The sequence below is a fragment of the Bufo bufo genome, chromosome 8 (assembly GCF_905171765.1).
Source record: "Bufo bufo chromosome 8, aBufBuf1.1, whole genome shotgun sequence".
In the NCBI taxonomy this organism is placed as follows: Eukaryota; Metazoa; Chordata; class Amphibia; order Anura; family Bufonidae; genus Bufo; species Bufo bufo.
This window is the reverse complement of record NC_053396.1, coordinates 183,825,701-183,847,733: the sequence shown is the minus strand read 5'-3', so window position 1 is coordinate 183,847,733 and position 22,033 is coordinate 183,825,701. Positions and strand designations below refer to the sequence as shown.

Genomic DNA, 22,033 nt, shown 5'->3' with positions numbered 1-22,033 from the left:
GACAATGTCAGACTCTGCAGGAGCAAACCACCAACTGGTAACATCCAGTAAAAGAAGGGCACAACATAAAGTCATATGTTGTCATTTCATATGGAATACAATTATTTACTAAAATAGACTTGTCAGTAGTGGTGATAGGTCCTCTTTAACATGTCTCAATTCTTTCTTTATCATATTTATATGGAAACCAGTGAATTCCTTTTAAAGTGTCCCTACAGCAGCCTCTGTTTTTTTTCTAATTTTCAGAATTAAATTGTTTCTTCCATTTAATCTGTACAATAATTAATATGGTTAAGTTTACACTCTGGATACAATCCAAAATAGGTGTAGGTGATACATGATCCTCCAATGAACGTTGTGCAATGCAATCAGGGTTCTATCCATAGTTGCTGCAAGTTGATTGTCAGTGTCACATTACCAATATTTACTGATGAAAAGAGACCATCCTAATTATTCTAAGAGAACATCTATAAGCAAAACACAGATTAATCGCACTAAAACAGCACCAAGACTGAAAATCAAGCCTGAAGATGTTTCCCAATGTGCTGACAGGTCAGGATATTTTATCTACATATTATTAATATGCAATTGGTTTAATTAAATTAACACAATGCAAAGTAAGAGGGTTGGAATGACTCGCAGATCACCCAATCAGGTGTCAACGTAATGTTATCTTATACCTACCTTCAGGTAGACTATAGAGTTTAGAGATTTTCTTCTGGGCCTGAGGGAAGGTTCTCACAATATAGACATGGGGCCAGATTTATCATTACACTTACATCTTACTCCACTTTTACATATGTCCAAAGACACTTTTGGCTAAGTCAGATTTATTAATGGTCCTTTAATACTGTAATAAATGTGGTTTGACGATAGCAGTTTATCCTTCAGTAAGCGGCTTCACAAAGGTTGCACGTCTTTATGAAAAAGTCACATGTTCTATTAAAAAGTCGCATAAGATAAGCATGGTCCTCACTGGAGTGAAATTGTACAATTTTTTGCACAATTTTTTGCAACTTTTTAGATTGTCGCAATAGTAAATCTGTCTAGAGATTCATTTACATAAGAAAACACGCCCGCTTGCAGAAAACTGGCGCCCATAGCGCAGAGCCAATAAAAGTCGCAAATTTTTGTGCAGTTTTAGCGATTGCGCAAAAATTTGCAACTTTTTCATACATTATTTTGACTTAAGCTAATGATAAATCTGGCCCATGGAGTTTATAGTTAGACAACATCAAAAAATGTCCAGAATTTAAATTTTTACCAAATTAAATTATTTTCCAACTCTGAAAAATTAAGAAGAGAAACATTGTAATAGAATACAGATTAGATTAGATTTATGTATTTTTCATAATTATGAGAATCATAGTTCATGTAAGTGATCAACTCCAAAGTTAAATCACATTTTTTGCCTTTTACTTTTTTTTATTTTAAACTACTACACACTTGCAAAGAAAACACATAATGAACAATATTTATTTCTCTGTATCATTCAAAATTATTTGATGCTTGTGTCTTTTGCACTGACTGTGATTTTTGTTTCCATTCCTTTTCCATTTTAAAATTACATTTTACAAAGTAAAAATTTTAAAATGTTAGACTATAGAATTTGTAAATTTTCTCCTGAACCTCTGAGAAGATTTACAAAATTTAGAAATGTATTGGATTGAAGTTTATGGTTAGACAATTATTTAAAAAAAATTCAAGAACTATATATTTTACCAAATTCACTTATTTACCAGCTTTGAAAAATTAAGAAAAATAAAACTCTAATAGAATGTCAATTAGAGTATGTTTATATATAGTATAGTTAGTTTATACATAGTAAGTATAGTATAGTTTTCTAACCCCTTTTTTGACACAATTTTTGTGTAACTTTGAGCATAAGGCTAGGTCTACATGACGACATATGTCGCGCGACACAAAGGGCACAACTACACTGCAACATGTGTCGCGTGACATTGATGTCGCACCAATGTCGCGCGACAATTTTTATAATGATAGTCTATGGTGTCACACTGCGACATGCTGCGACTGAAACAGTCGCAGAAAAATCTATTTCAAATGGACTTTTTGCGACTGTCCCTTCGCAGTCGCAGCATGTCGCATTGCGACACCATAGACCAGGGATTGACAACCTGCGGCTCTCCAGCTGTTGTAAAACTACAATTCCCACCATGCCCTGCTGTAGGCTGATAGCTGTAGGCAGTCTTTGCATGCTGGGAATTGTAGTTTTGCAACAGCTGGAGAGCCGCAGGTTGGCCATCCCTGCCTCAGACTATCATTATAAAAACCGTTGCGCGACATTGGTGCGACAAAATCTTGCGTGACAAATGTCGTCGTGTAGACCTAGCCTTAGAGTTCATTAAGGCTGACTTCACACTTCAGTTATTTGGTCAGTTATTTCAGTCAGTTATTGTGAGCCAAAACCAGGTGTGGGTCAAAAGCACAGAACAGGTGCAGATCAAAGCACTATACCAGATCTCTGAGAAGGCTTCATTACTGGTTTTGGCTCACAGGAACTGACCAAATAACTGACGTGTGAACTAAGCCTTAAATGTTCACACACCACAGTCAAATCACATTTTTTTGCTTTTAGTTTGTTGGTTCAAATCTACTCCACACGTACATAGGACACACATCATAAACCAGTATTTACTCTACCTCATTGACCCCTTCAGATAATCCATAGAGTTGGTTAGAGTAACACCCCCCACCAATCTGATACAAATGTCCTAGCCTGAGCATAAACCATCAATTTTCAAAACCAGGATAACCCCTTTAATCTTTGATTTGTCTGATACAATTTTCAAACATTACATTCCATGAGTCAGATGCGGTATAGTTTTAACATTAACATGTTGTTCATTTTTTAGTTTGGGAAAGGATTGAGTTTCGATCTTTGACAATAGCACTCGTTGTTCTATGTTTTTCCTTTCTGATATTACTTCGGAGGAGAAAGAGCAAACTTCCTCCGGGTCCTAAAGCCTTGCCCTTCCTAGGCAATCTGCATCAGCTGGATACCAAAGATTTGGTCAAATCTCTAACAGAGGTACAGTATGTGTAGGATATTGTATATCTGCTCAACATGGAGCAAAGATACGGTAATATAAGTCTTAAAAGCTATGGACACCTTTGGGCCAATTATTTAGCATGGTATCTTACTCATTGTGGGCTGAAAATAATTTTCCCATTTCAATTTTCCCATTGATTTTCCATTTTTTTATATATTTATTTTTACTAATAATATTACAGGAGATGTAAGTGCATTGAGAGTGGGTCCAAGCCACTCTCTGCACCCTTTGCTCCATCATCTTCCTCTTCCTCTTATTAGCAGGAGTGAATAGAGTAGCTGGGGCCTGTCCTCTGTTTAATTAACTGATTTAGAGTGAAGCAACATACAGTATGAATAAGTGAGTGGTGTTATTGCATTCAGGTGAGCTAGCACTACAAGGCATGTACAAGACCTCGTGACAGGTCCCATGTAATAAAAGCCTTTGGAATGACATTTTTCATTCCATGTGTCTTTGTGGCTATATTCTGGATTTTCAGAATCCAGTATCACTGACAGATATTCTTCTCTAATTGCATTACTGAAGAATATCTAGTAATATTACAGAAGCTGATGTGATGAATGGAGACAAAATGAATCCTCATTTTAAATTCTTTCGTTTCTATAAGATTAAGCAGCAAAATAGAACTGTGCGAAATTGATTGTTTTCGACTTTAAGAAGGATTTTTACAATTATCATTAGAGATGAGAGAATTTTTCAAAAATTTGATTTAAATTTTTTTTCTGCATTTTAAATTTTTTTTTGGTTCGAAACAAATTTATTTGCGGCGAATCGCGTTAAAAAAACTGCTATTTCCTGGCTGCAGAGAGCCTTTATAGTGGTGTAGAACACTGTGCCTTGCAGTAACACGCATAGGGAGTTTGCTGTGGTAGTTGTAGAGGGAAGGGTGATATTTGAATATATATATATATATATATATATATATTGGCCCTGTATGGCCAGTGGACACATATGGGTCCCCTGTATGTGGGCCCAGTATGTGGATCTGTCCAGGTTGTGTGTATGTCTATGCATGTATACTTAAGTGCCCCCAGGTTGTGTGGGTATATATGTATATACTGTATATATACTGATATGATCCCCAGGTTGAGTAATGTATATATATATATATATATATATATCAGCCTATTTATGCTTAGGGTTTGTTAGGCGTGTGTGGTGCTATGGTGTATCTGGGGGGATGCTCTCATTTACACCTTGGGCAGGAAGTCCTTTGATTCCTTTGTCTGTACAGATCCTGAGCTAGCCTCAGGGGGCCAACTGGCAGTTCAAGCATTCCGTCACACGCCCACTATGATGTCATCACCCTCCTGTTGAAGAGGGGGGAGATGGGCTGCTTTTGGGCTGATATTAGCCCAAGCCAGGACAAAGGCTCTCTCTCTTGGGATGTTCGCAAACAGAGACACATGGGAGCAGCTCCATGAAGAAAGATGGATCAAACAGCTCCCTGAAGGAAGAGAGGCAGAGCCCCACATGCCCCTGGAGATGGCTGAGTAACCCTTTCCCTCCAGCATTGCTGTACCCCTAATACCCCTGCCCTGATTTACCCCTAATCCTGCATTTAACCCCTTTTTCCCTAAACCACCAATAACCCCTGCTGCATAACCCCTTCATTAACCCCTGCTCCACCAACCATCCCCTAACTCCGGCTGCTGAACTCCTGCAGTCAGTATTTACCCCTGCTGCTGACCTCCTGCAGCATTAACCGCAGCTCCGTCTGCCCCCACCCATTGACCCTTGAGGCAGCCCCAGTTACCCCTGTAGCTGCCATGTAATCCTTTACCCCTTCACTGCTGCCTTGCCTACCCCAGCAGCAGCCGAGTGTGTGTTAACCCTTTGTTTCTCCCATAGGGATAGCTTAGAGCCAGGTTGGGTGGGCTGCTAATGTGTATGTGAGTGTAAAGTATAGATAGTGTGTGTGGGGTGGAATTGGGAATTGTGTACTGTGTAGTGTAGTTAGGTTTGTATTGTGTTTATTGTAGTACTGTTACTATACTGCGGTGTGTACGTCTATATGTATATATATTTATATCCATTGATCCATAAATATATATAGATATAGGGTATTATTAGACTTGTATAATTGTATTGTGTAATAAATATTCTTTATTGTTCATAATACAGCGTATAGTGTTTTTAGTAGTTGCCGCCCTAGTAATAGTACTAGTGTGTACGCAAGTAGTTCAGTGCAGCGTATAGGCAACATAGCTAGTTAATCAATTAGCTAACATAGTTAGTTTTCTGTATTTTAGGCATAAATAGACAGAGTCATCACTAGAAGACTTACGCCTATTTATGAATATTAATTATTGAGATTTGCATAAATATCAATAATTAATATCCCCTTCAACAGTAGTGAAATACTACTATGAGTCAGTATGACATGTAGATGCACATTTCACTTATTTGGGCAGTTATGGAGCCAAAACTGACCAAATAATTCAAGTGTCAACTAAGCCTTACATCAGGTCGATGTTAGCGCCAGGTATAAAGAACCGTGCAGAGTCCCAAGATCCAACTGTAGCGTGAAAGCTGATTCCACATAGATGTCTACAGAATCTGTTCTATTAAATGCTTATACAAGTAGAGCCCCCCAGACAGAGTGGAGAGGGTGTCGGCAGTAAGTTTGTGTTGACATCACTGATTATTTTGCCCTTCCTCTGATCCGTCAAAACAATAACCCCCCAAAAAACTGATCCTGTCTGTTGAGCATTCGCCTTCACTCAGTGAGCATTTGGTCAGTAATCTATCAGTATTGCTAAAGCCAAAAAAAAAAAACAGGAGTGGATCCAAAACAGAGATGACACGTGAATTTATTATTTGCATGTCTTCTGTGTTTTGAACCCACTCCTGCTTTTGGCTATGGCTAGCTTCACACTAGCGTTTTTTGCGAATGCGTCATGGATCTGCAAAAAAGCTTCTGTTACAGAAATAGAACCGTCATGAATGGATCCGGTTGTATTATGTCTTATATAGCCATGAAGGATCCATCATGAACACCATTGAAAGTCAATAGGGGACGGATTTGTTTTCTATTGTGTCAAAGAAAACAGATCCGCCCCATAGACTTACATTGTGTGTCCGGACGGATCCGTTTTGCTCTGTACCACATCGCGGACAGAAAAACACTGCTTGCAGCGTTATTCTGTCCGCGATGGGAGCGCAACGAAACGGAACTGAATGCATTTTGGTGCATTCCATTTAGTTCAGTTCAGTTTTGTCCCCATTGACAATGAATGGGGACAAAACTGAAGTGTTTTCTCGTGCTATTGACATCCTATGACGGATCTCAATAGCGGATTGAAAACGCTAGTGTGAAAGTAGCCTACCAAATCATAAGCCAATTCTGATGAGACCATTCAGGCCTTACAGCTGCTACACAGACAGGATCCGTTGTGCGTTTCATTTTTCCTTCCGTCTGACAGATCAGAAGAAGGCTCAAATAAATGATGATGTCAACCAGGCCAAAAAGGCAAAATAGTGGCCCCGTCATGGAGTGGGAAGGGTGGGAAAACAGCTTGAGAAGTCCACAGAGTGGCTCAATGACATAGTGTTGAGGTAGCAGCAGCATGAGGAGGCCACAAACTGGCAAGGTGACATAGTGTGGAGGTGGCATCAGCACAAGGAGGCCACAGAGTGGCACAATGACAGAGTGTGGAGACCACAGAGTGGCCCAGAGACAGAGTTGTGATTTGGCAGCAGCAGCAGGAGACCACAGAGTGGCACAATGACCTAGTCTGGAGGTGGCAACAGCAGCAGGAGGAGACCTGAGTGGTGAGGTGGCAGCAGCATCAGGAGACCACAGAGTGACCCGGTGACAGAGTGGGGAGGTCGGTGGCAATAACAATACCCGCTGATGATGGTGGGTGTAAGAAGGAACATTTGGCATCAGATGTGTGGCATCAGGCGGGTGGCAGGATCAGAATATTAGCTGAGGCAGGTAGCCAGAAGAAACCGGTCTCTTTTGTCAAGGTTTGGGTGAGGCAGCATTGGTGATCTAATTTGATGCATCAGGCATTGGTGGGTGTAAATCCTGGCTGATCCACGGCTGATTCATCTTGACAAAGATCCAGATTTTGAGTGGACAGGCAAGTTCTTCTTGGTGTAACTATGGCCCCCTAAACACCCGCTCTGATGCCACACTACTGGCCAGGCAGTACAGCTTTTCCAGGGCTAACTCGGCCAGTTGCGGCCACAAATCCAGTTTGGCTGCCCAGTAGATCTTCAATGTGGGGTGGCAGGGTGCTGTCCAAGTATGCCACTACCTGCTGGTTCAGATCCTGCTCGCTCCAGCTCTAGCTGCTGCTGCTGGTGAGTAGTTTCTTCACTAGGCAGGTGAATAAAGCTGCTCATCATTGACTCTAGACTCAAGCTGCTGATGATGGAGCTGGTACGGCTCCTAACCCCCACCCTGCCACAGCAGCCATGGCAGTGGAACGAGAGCACAGAGGGTCCTCCCGGTCAGACCTGCGAGAGGATGGACAATGGCACAGATAGGCAGTGACCAACTGACTACATAGGATGTCTCTATAGTAGTTCAGTTTGCTCTCCCTCTCAGCGGGTGTAAAAAAGGCTCACATTTTGGACCGGCAGCAAGGATCCAACAAGGTGGAGAGCCAGAAGTCATCCCTCTGCTGAATGGTGACAATTTGGCTGTCACTACCCAAGCAAGTGAGCATGCAGCGGGCCATTTGCGCAAGTGCCTCAGAGGGAATCCCTGCCTCCACCTCCACTGAATACTGCCATGGTGTGCCTGGGTCATCTGCCTCATCTTCATCTCCCTCTTGCTCCTCCTGCTGCTCCTGCTCTTCCTCTCTTGTCACCTGCTTGTACTCCAATGTCCTCCTCCTCCTCCAGTTTAGCCCCCACAGGGCTCATGTAGCCGTGAGATCTAGGCACCACATCTCTAGTCCCCTGACCAGCTAGATTTCCCAGCATCTGTTACAGGATTTGAAGCAGTGGAATGATGTTGATTATCCCGTAGTCCTGGCGACTGACAAATAACGTGGCATCCTCAAAGGGCCTCAGCACAAGGCAGGTGTCACGCATGAGCTGCCACTGGCTAACTTCGAAGTTACACAGGGCAGTACTCCTGTCCGCTTGGATCGTCAAGAAATCATTTATGGCTTTCTCTGTTCGTATAGTCAGTCCAACATATGGAGGATAGAATTCCAATGGGTGGAAATGTCACATATAAGCCTATGTTAGGGAATGCCGTTCTGCTGCTGCAGCTCAAAGAGGGTGTGCTTTGCGGTGTACGAGTGGTTGAAAGTGTATGTAAAGTTTCTTGGCCATTTTTAGGATGTCTAGCCGATGGGTAGAAGACTTCAGGAACCGCTTGACAACCAGATTGAACATGTGTGCCATGCAGGGCACATGGCTCATCCCTCCTTGACGCAGCGCCGACACCATGTTCTTCCCGTTGTCAATCACCATGGTTCCGATTTTGAGTTGTCACGGAGAAAGCCAGGATTACATTTCTTGATGAAGGACACGGAGCAGTTCCTACTCTGTGTTACTCCCTTCGCCCAGACAAACGAGGTGCAAAAGAGTGTGACACCGCCAAGCCCTGCACATGTTGTATGCTGGAGGGATACTGCGAATTGTCCCTGCAGCGGAGGCTGAGGACAAGGTGGAGGATGAGGAGGCAGAGGCGGACATTGTCGCAGGACCAAAGGCGTGAGAACAGGGAGGCGGAAGTGGCGTCACCTGGCTAAGTTGCTGGTGTGGCTGTGCAGGAACCACATTCACCCAGTGGGCCGTAAAGGACATATATTGTCCCTGACTGTAGTTACAGCTCCACACATCGGCGCTGCCGTCCACTTTGGCAGACACCGACAGGCTCAAGGACTGGCCCACCTTCTGTTCTACAGATTTGTGCAGGGCTGGTACTGCCTTTTTGGAAAAGAAATGACGGCTTGGGACTCTCCACCTCAGCTCGGCACAAGCCATCAGTTCTCTGAAAGGTGCAGAGTCCACCACTTGGAAAGGGAGGGACTGCAGCACCAGCACCAGTCAGGAGTATGTTCAGCTTCTGCACCATTGGATGAGTGCACACATACTGTATAAGAACCAGTAGATGATGGGAAGGACAGACAGCTCCCTTCGGCTGAGGTGGTGGAGCCTTGACTTCCTGAAATCGGCTGCGTGCCACTGGGTGTTGCAGCAGTTGCTGCAGCAGGCTGGACCACCACATTGGAGCCACAGTTCTCCCAGGCCACTTTATGGTGATGCTGCATATGTTGATGCAGGGCCATGGTCCCAACATTGGCACCCTGGCCACTTTTCACCTTCTGCCCACAGATTCGGTAAATGGCCATGTTCATCTACTCCGTCGGCTTAACAAAAAACTGCCACACTGCCAAGTAGGTGATTTTACCCCCAACACTCTGCACTGACTAACTGCTATCACCGCTGCCTCCGTGAACCCGTGCACCACTACTTTCCCGGCAGATAGGCTCCTGAGAAGTGGATGGTCTACCCCGGGCCTTGTTTGGCTCCTGACCTCCCACTGCTGCCACTCTGCTGACTCCCTGCCACGCTAGCGACTTGCTAGCTCCGCCGCTGCCTCACGGGCAAGCTGCCACCCTCTTCTCCCGATAATGACGAAGCCTCTAATTCATCTGGCTCCCAAGTGCGATCAGCTACATCATCATCATTGAGTACTGTCTGCCTGTCACTGATGTCCTCCTCAACGGTCTCTGGGTTAGGAGCCTGACTGCTTGCAATATCAGCTCCCACGCCACTCTCTTCATCACTACTAGTAATGAGCAGCAGGTCCCATATTCGAATTCGCGATATTTCGCGAATATACGCTAAAATATTAGTTTCATATTTGCGAATATTCGTATTCGAGGTTATTTTCGCTATTGCGATTAATCTAAATTGTAAAAATCGCGTAATGCGAAGTTGATCAAAAAAGAATATATAGCAGTAAATTTAGTGCTATATATTAGTTTTAATAATATTTGTCATATTCTTAAACAAGAATATATAGCAATGTAGCGAATATTCGAGAAAATGCAAACAGAGCAATTTAGCTAAGCTAATATAGTGCCATAATATTTTTTTTTAATAGTGTCATTTTTTTCCAAATCTGAAGTTCAGAAGAGAAAAAAAAAATAAGACTATAAAAAAAAAGATTATAGCACTATATTAGCTAAATTGCTCTATATTTGTATTTAGCCAATAATCGCTATATTGCTATATACTGTATTCTTGTTTTAGAATATGACGAATATTCTAAAAAACGAATACCGTATTTTTCGCCCTATAAGATGCACTGGCCCATAAGACGCACCTAGGTTTTTGAGGAGGAAAATAAGAAAAAAAAATATTTTGAACCTAAAGGTATGCTTTTGGTGGGTTTTGAACTAATTGTGGTCTGTGGATGGTGCACTGTTATGGGGGATCTGTCGATGACGCACTGTTATGGGGATCTGTGGGTGACGCACTGTTTGGCAGAGCTACCATCCCCTACCTCTAAAAAGAGGAATTCCCACAGGCCAATATTTACGCGCTCGCCGAAATTGTTCGCATGATGTGGGTTTTGCTCGTGAATGCAATACCCTTTTGGACCGTTTCCACCAACAAGGGTACCCGAAAAAGACCCTACATAAAGCGTTTAGTAGGGCTAAGAGTACCAATAGAGTAGATCTCCTAGCAAACAAACAAATGACGTTTGAGACGTATTGGTACTTTTGATGCACAACACCGGAAGGTTTTCCAAATTTTGGGTAAACACTGGCATGTGCTAAGTAGTGATAATGATTTAAAGGAGGTTGTGTCATCCAAACCTAAGATTACTTATCGGAGGGGTAAAAATCTAAAGGACTTTTTAGTGCATAGTTTCCATAGCACGGATCCACCAAAAACCACCTGGCTAAAGTCCAGTATAGTGGGAACCTACCCATGTGGTAGATGTAGTTTCTTCCCATATATACAGAAACTTAAGATGTTCACGAACCCCATTATCTACATTGCACAATGTCTGTGTCCCAAATTGTATGCGGGCAAAACATCCCAAGAATTTCGACAACGTATTTGCCAACACATAAGCAGCATCAATACCAAGTCTGACACATCAATATCAGGACACGTCAGAACTTTTCACAATGGTGACCCTAAATCCCTAAAGTTTTGTGGTGTCTGTAAAAAGACTTTGGGGCCAAGGAGAGGGAATTTAGATCAAATCCTGCTAAAAGAAGAAACAAGGTGGATTTACCGCCTGAATAGCCTTAGCCCAAATGGCTTAAACGAAGGCTTCACCTATACATCTTTTTTGTAAAATGAAGACAGAACACAATATTATAATTTTTTGAAATGAATTAGACGTCTATGTGAGCAGATACAGACGCTGGTTTATTAAATCCGAAAATAACAGTTCCAAAATTGGATACTAAACTTACGTGTAACATACAATTCCTCTCCTGTGGGAAGTGGGAAACAGAGCCGGATATAGTCATTCCCAGATGGGCCAATGCCTTCTCACATCAATGGTCTGATAACAGTGATAATAGGAGCTACCAGTTATACAGTTAATAAATCTTATAATATATGGAGGTCACTCTTGAAAGTGATAAGTTGATTGTCAGTATGTTAGAAAAACAATATAACTAAAAGTAGCAGTGGAATAACCATCACTATAGGATAAGGAGTGTGGGAGGGTGTATGACCCGCAGGATCTCCTATACTGGTACTGTAAATTAGCAATATCCGCAATATATATATGTGCAGTAATAGTATAAATATTTGTGGTAGGGTACTTTCTTGTCCCTGCTTTTTGAATGCAAATAGATATGATGTTGTGGCAATATGAATGCAGTATTTGAGCAGCCGCAGTACCCTACTTAGCCTGAGTCCCCTCACAGATTTGCTAGTACGTGCATTAATAACCAGTAATGACACTCAGAGGCAAGGTATAAGCCTGCTACTTATATCTTTTTCTCTGGTCCTTTATGTCTTGCGCAAGTATAGCTATGAGGATAGAGGCATTTATGGAATATTGTGCCTCTCCCTTCCCAAGTCCTGGCGCATGCGCAGGAAATCAGTACGATCCGAAGAAAGGCCGATGCGGGGAACGGCATAGCGCATAGAGATGGTTTGTTTTCTGCCTAAGTTCCAACGCATGCGCATAACGTTATAATGGACCTGCAGGAAAGGCAAGTGTGTGCGGCTGTCCCCTCTGCGCATCGGGTCATCCTGGACCCTCCTCCTAAGTGACGCCACAAAACCTGTCTTTGCAACAATGTGTGCAATGATAGGTTAGAAAGTAATTAACTTGATCCAAACAGCTTGCGGATTGGTGCATTACCCGCACAGGAAATGAGAGTTGAGAGGTTAAATCCCCCTGATGAAGCCAGATTAGCTGGCGAAACATGTTGGGGGGCGGAATTTAGGTTTTTTAACTTGCTGACCCTATTGTGATCTTAAAGTGGTTTTGTGTGCCTGATACTACAATATATGATACTTTCAAGTTCATCTAACCTTGGTGTGCTATTCCCCAGACATGGGGGCCAAGCAGCTATCAGGCATTTTTTGAACCTGTCTATAAAACTGGGAATATGTTGTATGACTGAGCGGTGCTAGTGCACTCCCGCCAACTGATACACCCAGTGATTCTTTATATACAGTAAGCCACAAGGGGTACAGTGTTTTTAACCCTATAGGTAGCTCACAATATATATTTTTTTGTTTTTTTAAACATGAATAAGTAAAAGTTATGTTTTATTAGTCTGGGACAAGAGTGGTTAGATAGCCGAGTAGGCAATAGTGTTTAAATCATCATCATTGAGTACTGTCTGCCTGTCACTGATGTCCTCCTCAACGGTCTCTGGGTTAGGAGCCTGACTACTTGCAATATCAGCTCCCACGCCACTCTCTTCATCACTACTAGTAATGAGCAGCAGGTCCCATATTCGAATTCGCGATATTTCGCGAATATACGCTAAAATATTAGTTTCATATTTGCGAATATTCGTATTCGAGGTTATTTTCGCTATTGCGATTAATCTAAATTGTAAAAATCGCGTAATGCGAAGTTGATCAAAAAAGAATATATAGCAGTAAATTTAGTGCTATATATTAGTTTTAATAATATTTGTCATATTCTAAAACAAGAATATATAGCAATGTAGCGAATATTAGAGAAAATACAAACAGAGCAATTTAGCTAAGCTAATATAGTGCCATAATATTTTTTTTTAATAGTGTCATTTTTTTCAGAAGAGAAAAAAAAAAATAAGACTACAAAAAAAAAGATTATAGCACTATATTAGCTAAATTGCTCTATATTTGTATTTAGCCAATAATCGCTATATTGCTATATATTCTTGTTTTAGAATATGACGAATATTCTAAAAAAACGAATACCGTATTTTTCGCCCTATAAGATGCACTGGCCCATAAGACGCACCTAGGTTTTTGAGGAGGAAAATAAGAAAAAAAAAAATTGAACTAAAAGGTGTGCTTTTGGTGGGTTTTGAACTAATTGTGGTCTGTGGATGGTGCACTGTTATGGGGGATCTGTGGATGGCGCACTGTTATGGGGGATCTGTATGTGACACACTGTTATGGGGGATCTGTGGGTGACGCACTGTTATGGGGGATCTGTGGGTGACGCACTGTTATGGGGGATCTGTGGGTGACACTTATGGGGGATCTGTGGGTGACACTTATGGGGGATCTGTGGGTGACACTTATGGGGGATCTGTGGGTGGCTCTTATTGGGGTCTCTGGATGGCACTGTTATGGGGATCTGTGTATGACAGTTATGGGGGGGATCTGTGGATGACACATAGCATCTTATGCTATGTGTTATCCACAGATCCCCTCCATAACAGTGTCCCTGTAGTGAATGACATTCAATACAGGGGGTGGGGGCCGGCATCTGCTTTTATAATGACAGCGGGGTGCAGTGACTGTATTCTACTACACGGGCCCCGCTCACTGTATATTATCATATCTGTAATAGTTAATGGTTATGTATATAATCGGGTAATCAGCGCCTGTATACTTACAACTACAAGCGCTCGGGAGCAGAGAGGAGGGAGGAGGCAGGCCAGGAGGACGGGCACTGGCAGCGTGAGTCACTGCGTCATGCGCCCGCGCCGCCTGCTTCATTCATAAAGTGGGCGGCGCAGGCGCGTGAAAATTCAGCAAAATCAGCAGCATTCGCCCCATAAGACGCACTTTTATTTTCCCCCCACTTTTGGCGGGGAAAAAGTGTGTCTTATAGGGTGAAAAATTCTGTAAATAGCAATATAGCGAATATTTCTCTGGGTGTCTGATGTCACTTGGGATGAAATGGATGACTGAGTCAACCATTCAAAAACCGCTTGGTTGCTGGTCAAGACACGACCGCTAGATGACACTGGGAGCTCAGGCCTCTCGAAGTGATTCCTACTGCCATGCCCCCTTACTCTGCTGCGACATGTGTCTGCGCCAGAAACATTTAGGCCTCTGCCCCTGTCACATATATACAAATAAATAAATAAAAAGTAAATTAATACACCCCAAAAAAGGCTGTAATTTTCTCACTTCACCGCACAACGGCTAATAAGCCCCTTTTTTTCCACTAATACACCCTAAAAAAGGCTTTAGAACATATAACTGCACCGCAGAACTGCAAATAAGGCCTTATTTTTTTTCACTTATACACGCCAAAAAAGGCTTAAGAACAGGGGTCAGCAACCTTTGGCATGCCAGCTATTGTGAAAACTACAATTCCCAGCATGCTCCATTCATTTCTATGGGAGTAATGAGAAGAGCAGAGCAAGTGTGCATGCTGCGAATTGTAGTTATCCACACCTGGAGTGCTGGAGGTTGCTGATCCCTGCTTAAGAACATACAGTATAACTGCACAACTGAACAGCCAATAAGCCCTTTTCCACTTATACATGCCAAAAAGGCTTTAGAACATAACTGCACTGCACAAGGGCTAATAAGATGTACAAATATGTCCTAGTAATACACACAGTTAATGGCTGTATCACACAGCACTTGCACCCCAATAACAAAAAAGGTTTGCTGGAATTACAGAGGTATCATCTATTGCAAACCTGAAAACAGCAGTACAATTGCAATTTGGATCCTCAGTCAGTGCTGCAATGTGTAATACGATTGTTCCTATTACCCAGGCTGTACACTTCCCTATTGGACTTTGTTCTGTTGTCCTTTCCCTACACTTCTAAAGCTCTTTCCCTGAACTTCTATACAACAAAATATAAGTTTTCAAGTCTTTCCTAGCACTTTCCCTAGCGCCTGCTAACGTCTCTCCCTGCACTAAATACACTGGAAAATGGCAGAATCCAAGATGGCTGAGACTATTTATAGGGCTGTGACATTACAGAGGCTGGCTGGCTGCTGATTGGCTGCATAAATGGCATTGTGCCAAAGAGTTCTTTGCTCCATGTCCTAACATGTTCAGCAGCCATTTTAGGAAAAAATGTGATTCGTTCCCACGAAGCGTGAGAAAATTCGAATTCGGTGCAAACTAAATTTTTCGTGAAATTTGGATCGAATTCCACTTTGTCAACTTCGATTCGCTCATCTCTATTAGGGATTCGCTCAACTCTTTTAGGGTGGGTTGACACTAGCGTTAGGAATTCCGTTATGGCTTTCCGTTATAACATGGCTATAACGAAAAATAGCAGAATGCACAGACAGAATGCAAAACGGAAGCCTTTAAAAGGCATTCCATTTTCTTTCCGTCCTAATAGAAGTCTATGGGAAAGCATAACGGATTCGTCTGGGTCCCGTTATGCAAGACGGAAAACAAAGTCCTGTCGACAGGACCCAGACGGATCTGTTTTGATTCCCATAGACTTCTATTAGGATGGAAAGCCAACGGAATGACTTTTAAAGGCTTCCATTTTGCATTCCGTCATAATACAAGTCTATGGGCAGAACAAGGGATCCGTTCTTCCGTCTTATGGATTCTGTTATTTTCCTTTATAACCATGTTATAACGAAGCTGTTGCATTGCTTGTTTTGTTTAACAGTCATGTTATAACGGAAGGCCATAATGGAACCCCTAACGCTACTGTGAACCCACCCTTAGTGATTGTACCTACATCATCAAACATGGTTTGAATACAGCCACAGGCCACATTTCCGTGGCTAATGGCCTTTTCTGATGAAGTCATTGAGCAGCATCCTTAAATTGAGGAACTGACTGCTGGATCTTATCTGTGAATTAAGGGCTCATGCACACGAACATATGTATTTTGCGGTCCGCAAAAAACGGATTCTCAAAAAATATAGATGACATCCGTGTGCATTCCGTATTTTGCGGAACAGAACAGCTGGCCCTTCATAGAACAGTCCTATCCTTGTCTGTAATTCGGACAATAATAGGACATGTTCTATTTTTTTGCGGAAAGAAAATATGGACATACGGAAATGGAATGCACACGGAGTAACTTCAATTTTTTTTGCGGACCCATTGAAGTGAATGGTTCCGCATACAATTCGCAAAAAAAAACGGAACGGACACAGAAAGAAAATACGTTTGTGTGCATGAGCCCTAAGGGTTTATGCACACAAATGTATTTTCTTTCTGTGTACGGAAAGAAAATACATTCGAGTCTAAGGGCTCATGCACATGAACGTATTTTCTTTCCGTGACCGTTCCTTTCTTTTTGTGGACTGTAAACGGAACCATTCACTTTAATGGGTCAGAAAAGAAAACGGAAGTTACTCCGTGTGCATTCCAATTCCGTATGTCCGTATTTCCGTTCTGCAAAAAAATAGAACATGTCCTATTATTGTCCGCATTACGGACATTGCTAGTACTGTTCTATGAAGGGTCAGATGTTCCGTTCGGCAAAATACGGAATGAACACGGATGTCATCCATATTTTTTGCGGATCCATTTTTTGCGGTCCGCAAAATACATATGTTCGTGTGCATGAGCCCTAAGGCACTTTGATCCTGATCCTAGCATTTCTAATGGAGTTTGCGCTTGTCTCGCTTTTCTAGACTTGTCACTTTACATTTGTTATCTGAAACTAATTAAACAAAATCTACATTCCAGATAGAATGCCGTTTTATATTATATCTTCATTTGCTATTTTTCTTAAAACATGTAACATATGCCTTATATTTATGCCCTTCCATGTAAAGCTGAGCCACAGATATGGTCCAGTCTTCACCATCTATCTTGGGCCGCAACCCAATGTCGTCCTCTATGGATACAAGGCAGTCAAGGAAGCTTTGGTGGAACAGGCTGAAAATTTTAGTGGCAGAGGAGAGTTCCCTGCGTTTTACAGATTCACTCAAGGGAATGGTAAGTGATTTAGTATTTCATTACTATAGCACTGACTAATGAGCTATGGTGTAATGGATTTGAGAATAGAGTCTTGTTATTGGTAGAAGAACATGCCCTTGGCTAAGCTGATTTTTATTTATTTATTTATAATTTAAAAGGGTTATCCTGACCTCCAACAATCTGAGGAGGAACCCAGTAACAAGTGTTTAATTTTCCTGCAGCCCCATCACAGAGAATATTGAAATCAAAAGGTTGTCCTACTTGTCCTCCAGAGTAATAACAGTTTTTTGTAGACATTCTTCACTCTGATTGATAAATGATGTTCTAAAAAGAGCCTCCACCCTCTATTAACTCTTAAATGCTATGGACACCTTTGGAGGCATTTTATTATCAGTGCATTTCCTCATTTTGGGGATTTTTTTTTTTTTTCATTTGGTCATTCTTAAATATATTTTCAACAGTTTTTTATCTACAGCTTTTACTTCTAGAGAATTCATAGACTATTGCATTCTGCTTCACAACGAGTCCATAAGAAAGCTCAGGGCCGCTGATAGAAATCATGGGGCCCCGTACAGCATACATGACGGGGCCCCCTTCAGCTCCACCCCCTGATCCCTCCTTCAGCCACACCCCTGGCCCCGCCCTTGGCCCCTCCCCAGACGCCGCCTTCTGTAAGCCCTGTAAGGCTTCATTCAGACGTCCGGATGCGTTTTGCGGATCCGATCCATCTATCAGTGGATCCGTAAAAATCATGCGGACGTCTGAATGGAGCTTTACAGGGGGTTGATCAATGACAGGGGGGTAATCAATGACAGGGGGGTGATCAGGGAGTCTATATGGGGTGATCACCACAGTCATTGATCACGCCCCTGTAAGGCTTCATTCAGACGTCCGGATGCGTTTTGCGGATCCGATCCATCTATCAGTGGATCCGTAAAAATCATGCGGACATCTGAATGGAGCTTTACAGGGGGGTGATCAATGACAGGGGGGTAATCAATGACAGGGGGGTAATCAATGACAGGGGGGTGATCAGGGAGTCTATATGGGGTGATCAGGGGTGATCAGGGGCTAATAAGGGGTTAATAAGTGACGGGGGGGGTGTAGTGTAGTGTAGTGGTGCTTGGTGCTACTTTACAGAGCTACCTGTGTCCTCTGGTGGTCGATCCAAACAAAGGGGACCACCAGAGGACCAGGTAGCAGGTATATTAGACGCTGTTATCAAAACAGCGTCTAATATACCTGTTAGGGGTTAAAAAAAACACATCTCCAGCCTGCCAGCGAACGATCGCCGCTGGCAGGCTGGAGATCAACTCTCTTACCTTCCGTTCCTGTGAGCGCGCGCGCCTGTGTGCGCGCGTTCACAGGAAATCCCGGCTCACGCGAGATGACGCGTATATGCGTCGCTGAGCGCAGGGCTGCCACCTCCGGAACGCGAATCTGCGTACAGCAGTCCGGAGGTGGTTTGGTTATGTCGAGGCTGCCCGGGCCCCCCTGCCAGCCGGGCCCGGTACAACTGGGCCAGCTGTACTGGCCTATCAGCGGCCCTGAGAAAGCTACTCTTACAGCTAGGTGTGTACTCCTTATCTCTGAAATACTGACACCACATAAACACTCTTTTAAGCCATATTATCAAAATGCAACAGCCTGTACATACAAAGAGAGTGAAACCTGCTGAGGAAAAACTATTGAAATGTAGTTAAATAAAGACCAAATGAAAAAAAAATTATTTTTTTAGCTCAAAATTAGGAAAATGCACTAATAAAAATGCCAAAAAAGGTGATCATGAACTTTGAACAATATTTTAAAATGTATTTTTTTAAACCACACAATCACTTTAAATAGACAAAAGCAGTAAGGGTCTATACAAAAGCATAGTAACATCAAACTATTTATTAAATTCTATTTTTCTTACACACAAAGGACAGAGGCAAGTCTACTTCATATCCGTAGTAATATACTAATAATTATTGATATCCAAAATTTCGATACTCCAGAGCCTTGACTCTCCAGCAGTCAGAACTCGTCTGAGGGTATGACCACATGGCGCATTCGTGCTCTAATTAAACTAAGGAGACCATACTGTTTAGTCGGTCTATATTGTCAATGGCAAAGTGGCACATTCAATAAGACGCAGCCATTAACAATACAGATCCACTGAACATTGCGTTTTCATTAATTTAATTAAAGGTCCCCTTGGCTACATTGTACTTGAATGCAGGCCACCCACACAAACATGGCATGCAATCATACTTAGCCACAGATCTTTCTCTTGTGTCTCTCTAAATTTGGCACACTCCATGTTTCAACAATTTTACAATTCATATGAATTTGGCGTAGAAAATCTCTCCTAACAAATTTAGCTTAGTTAATATTGTTTTTTGCGTTTCAGAAACATTGTAGGACACAAATGTTTGTGTTACATTGCTAGGATATGGCATCAATGTCCAACAATTATAATCACCCAGACACCCATGATCACTAGAACATAGCGACAACGGTGATATGAAAGTGCGGTGCCTTTGTGATCGTGTTTGGTGATTAAAGATGAGCGATTTAAAAAATATATATTATTCAGTCGGTTCACCGAATTTTCCAAAGAGATTCGATTCGATCCGAATTTATTCATGGCGAATCTCATTAAAAAACAGCTATTTCCTCGCTGCAGAAAGCCATTATTGTGGTGTAGAACACTGTGTCTTGCAGTAACACGCATAGGGAGTTTGCTGTGGTAGTAAAACAATACTCTGAGTCAGTATGACATGTAGATGACATGTATGACATGTAGATGGGGCCAAAATTGACCAAATACTATAACTCAAGTTTGAATTGAGCCTTACAGGTCAATGATAGCGGCAGGTATAAAGAAACATGCAGAGGCCCAAGATCCTACTATAGTGTGAAAGAGCGCACTCCTTTTACACCCTTGTCAGCTGATTCCACATAGATGTCTACAAAACCTGTTCTATTAAACGCTTATACAAGTAGAGCCCAATTCACGGACATTATAGATAATAAGGGTATTATGTGTCTGGGATAAACAAAATCACGGATGGATGAATGGAGACGCTCCATTCATCCATCCGTGATTTTTTTTTACAAGTAGAGCCCCCCCTGACAGAGTGGAGAGGGTGTCAGAAGTAAGTTTGTGTTGACGTCACTGATTATTTGCCCTTCCTCTGATCTGTCAGAACAATAACCCCAAAAAAAGGTATCCTGTCTGTTGAGCATCCTCCTTCACTCGGTCAGTAATCTATCAGTATTGGTAAAGCCCAAAAAAAACAGTAGTGGATCCAAAACAGAGATGACACGAGAATAGAATCTATGCATGTCTTCTGTGTTTTATACCCACTCCTGCTTTTGGCTACCAAATCATAAGCCAATACTCATGCAAAATAGGGACCATGTCATACAGGCCTTACAGCTGCTACATAGACAGGATCCGTTGTGCGTCTCATTTTTCCTTCCTTCTGACAGATCAGGAGAAGGGTCAAATAAATGATGATGTCAGCTAGGCCAAAAAGGCAAAAAATAGTGGCCAAGTCATGGAGTGTGGAGGAAGGGAACAGCATGAGAAATCCAGAGTGGCCCAGTGATAGAGTGGTGAGCTAGCCAAAGCATGAGGAAACCACAGAGTGGCCCAATGACAGAGTAGTGAGGTTGCAGCAGCATGTGGAGACCACAGAGTGGCCTAGTGACATAGTGCTGAGGTGGCATCAGCATGCGGAGACCACAAAGTGGCCCAGTGACATAGTGTTGAGGTGGCAGCAGCATAAGGAGACCACAGAGTGGCCCAGTGACAAAGTGGTGAAGTGGCAGCAGCATGAGGAAACCACAAAATGGCACAGTGACATAGTGGTGAAGTGGCAGCAGCATGAGGAGACCACAAAGTGGCCAAGTGACATAGTGGTGATGTAAGAGCAGCATAAGGAGACCACACAGTGGCCCATTAATATAGTGGTGAGGTGGAAGCAGAATGAGGAGACCACAGAGTGACCCAGTGACAAAGTGGTGAGGTGGCAGCAGCATGTGGAGACCACAGAGTGGTCCAGTGAAATAGTGGTGAGCTGGAAGCAGCATGAGGTGACCACAAAGTGGTCCAGTAACAGAGTGGTGAGGTAACAGCAGCATGAGGCGACCACAGAGTGGCCCAGTGACATAGTGGGGACGTGGGGGGCAATACCAGTACCAGCTGAAGATGGTGGGTGGCTTTAGGAGCACCTGGCAGCAGGTGTGGTATCAGGCGGGTGGAAGCATCAGAATAGTAGCTGAACCAGGTAGCCAGAAGAAACAGGTCTCTTTTGTCAAAGTGTAGGTGTGGCAGCATGGATGATCTAATCTGATGCATCAGGCACTGGTGTTTGAAAATTGTGGCTGATCCATGCCTGATTCCTCTTCACAAAGGTCAGTTTCTCCACATTTTGGGTGGACAGGCCAGTTCTATTTGGGGTAACTATGGCCCCAGCCGCACTAAACACCCATTCTGATGCCACATTGCTGGCCGGGCAGAAAATCTTGTCCAGGGCATAATCAACCAGTTGCGGCCACAAATCGAGTTTGGCTGCCCAGTAGTCTAGGGGATCTTCGATGTGGAGTGGCAGGGTGCACTCCAAATATGCCACATAGGCTCTGCTCTGTGTCTAGCTGCTGCTGGTGAGTAGTTTCATCAGTAGGCGGGTGAAGAAAACTG

The 22,033-nt window shown here is 42.8% G+C and overlaps 1 protein-coding gene across 1 annotated transcript in view; it reads left to right on the top strand.

Annotated features, from left to right (window-relative positions):
* Nucleotides 1–413: 413 nt before the first annotated feature.
* The window catches only part of LOC121009624 (cytochrome P450 2F3-like), an 83,118-nt gene continuing 61,498 nt past the window's right edge, over nucleotides 414–22,033 (top strand). The window contains 3 exon segments of the mRNA XM_040442860.1: nucleotides 414–552; nucleotides 2,877–3,052; nucleotides 17,199–17,361. Coding sequence (XP_040298794.1) covers nucleotides 531–552; nucleotides 2,877–3,052; nucleotides 17,199–17,361 — 361 coding nt within the window. The 5' untranslated portion in view covers nucleotides 414–530.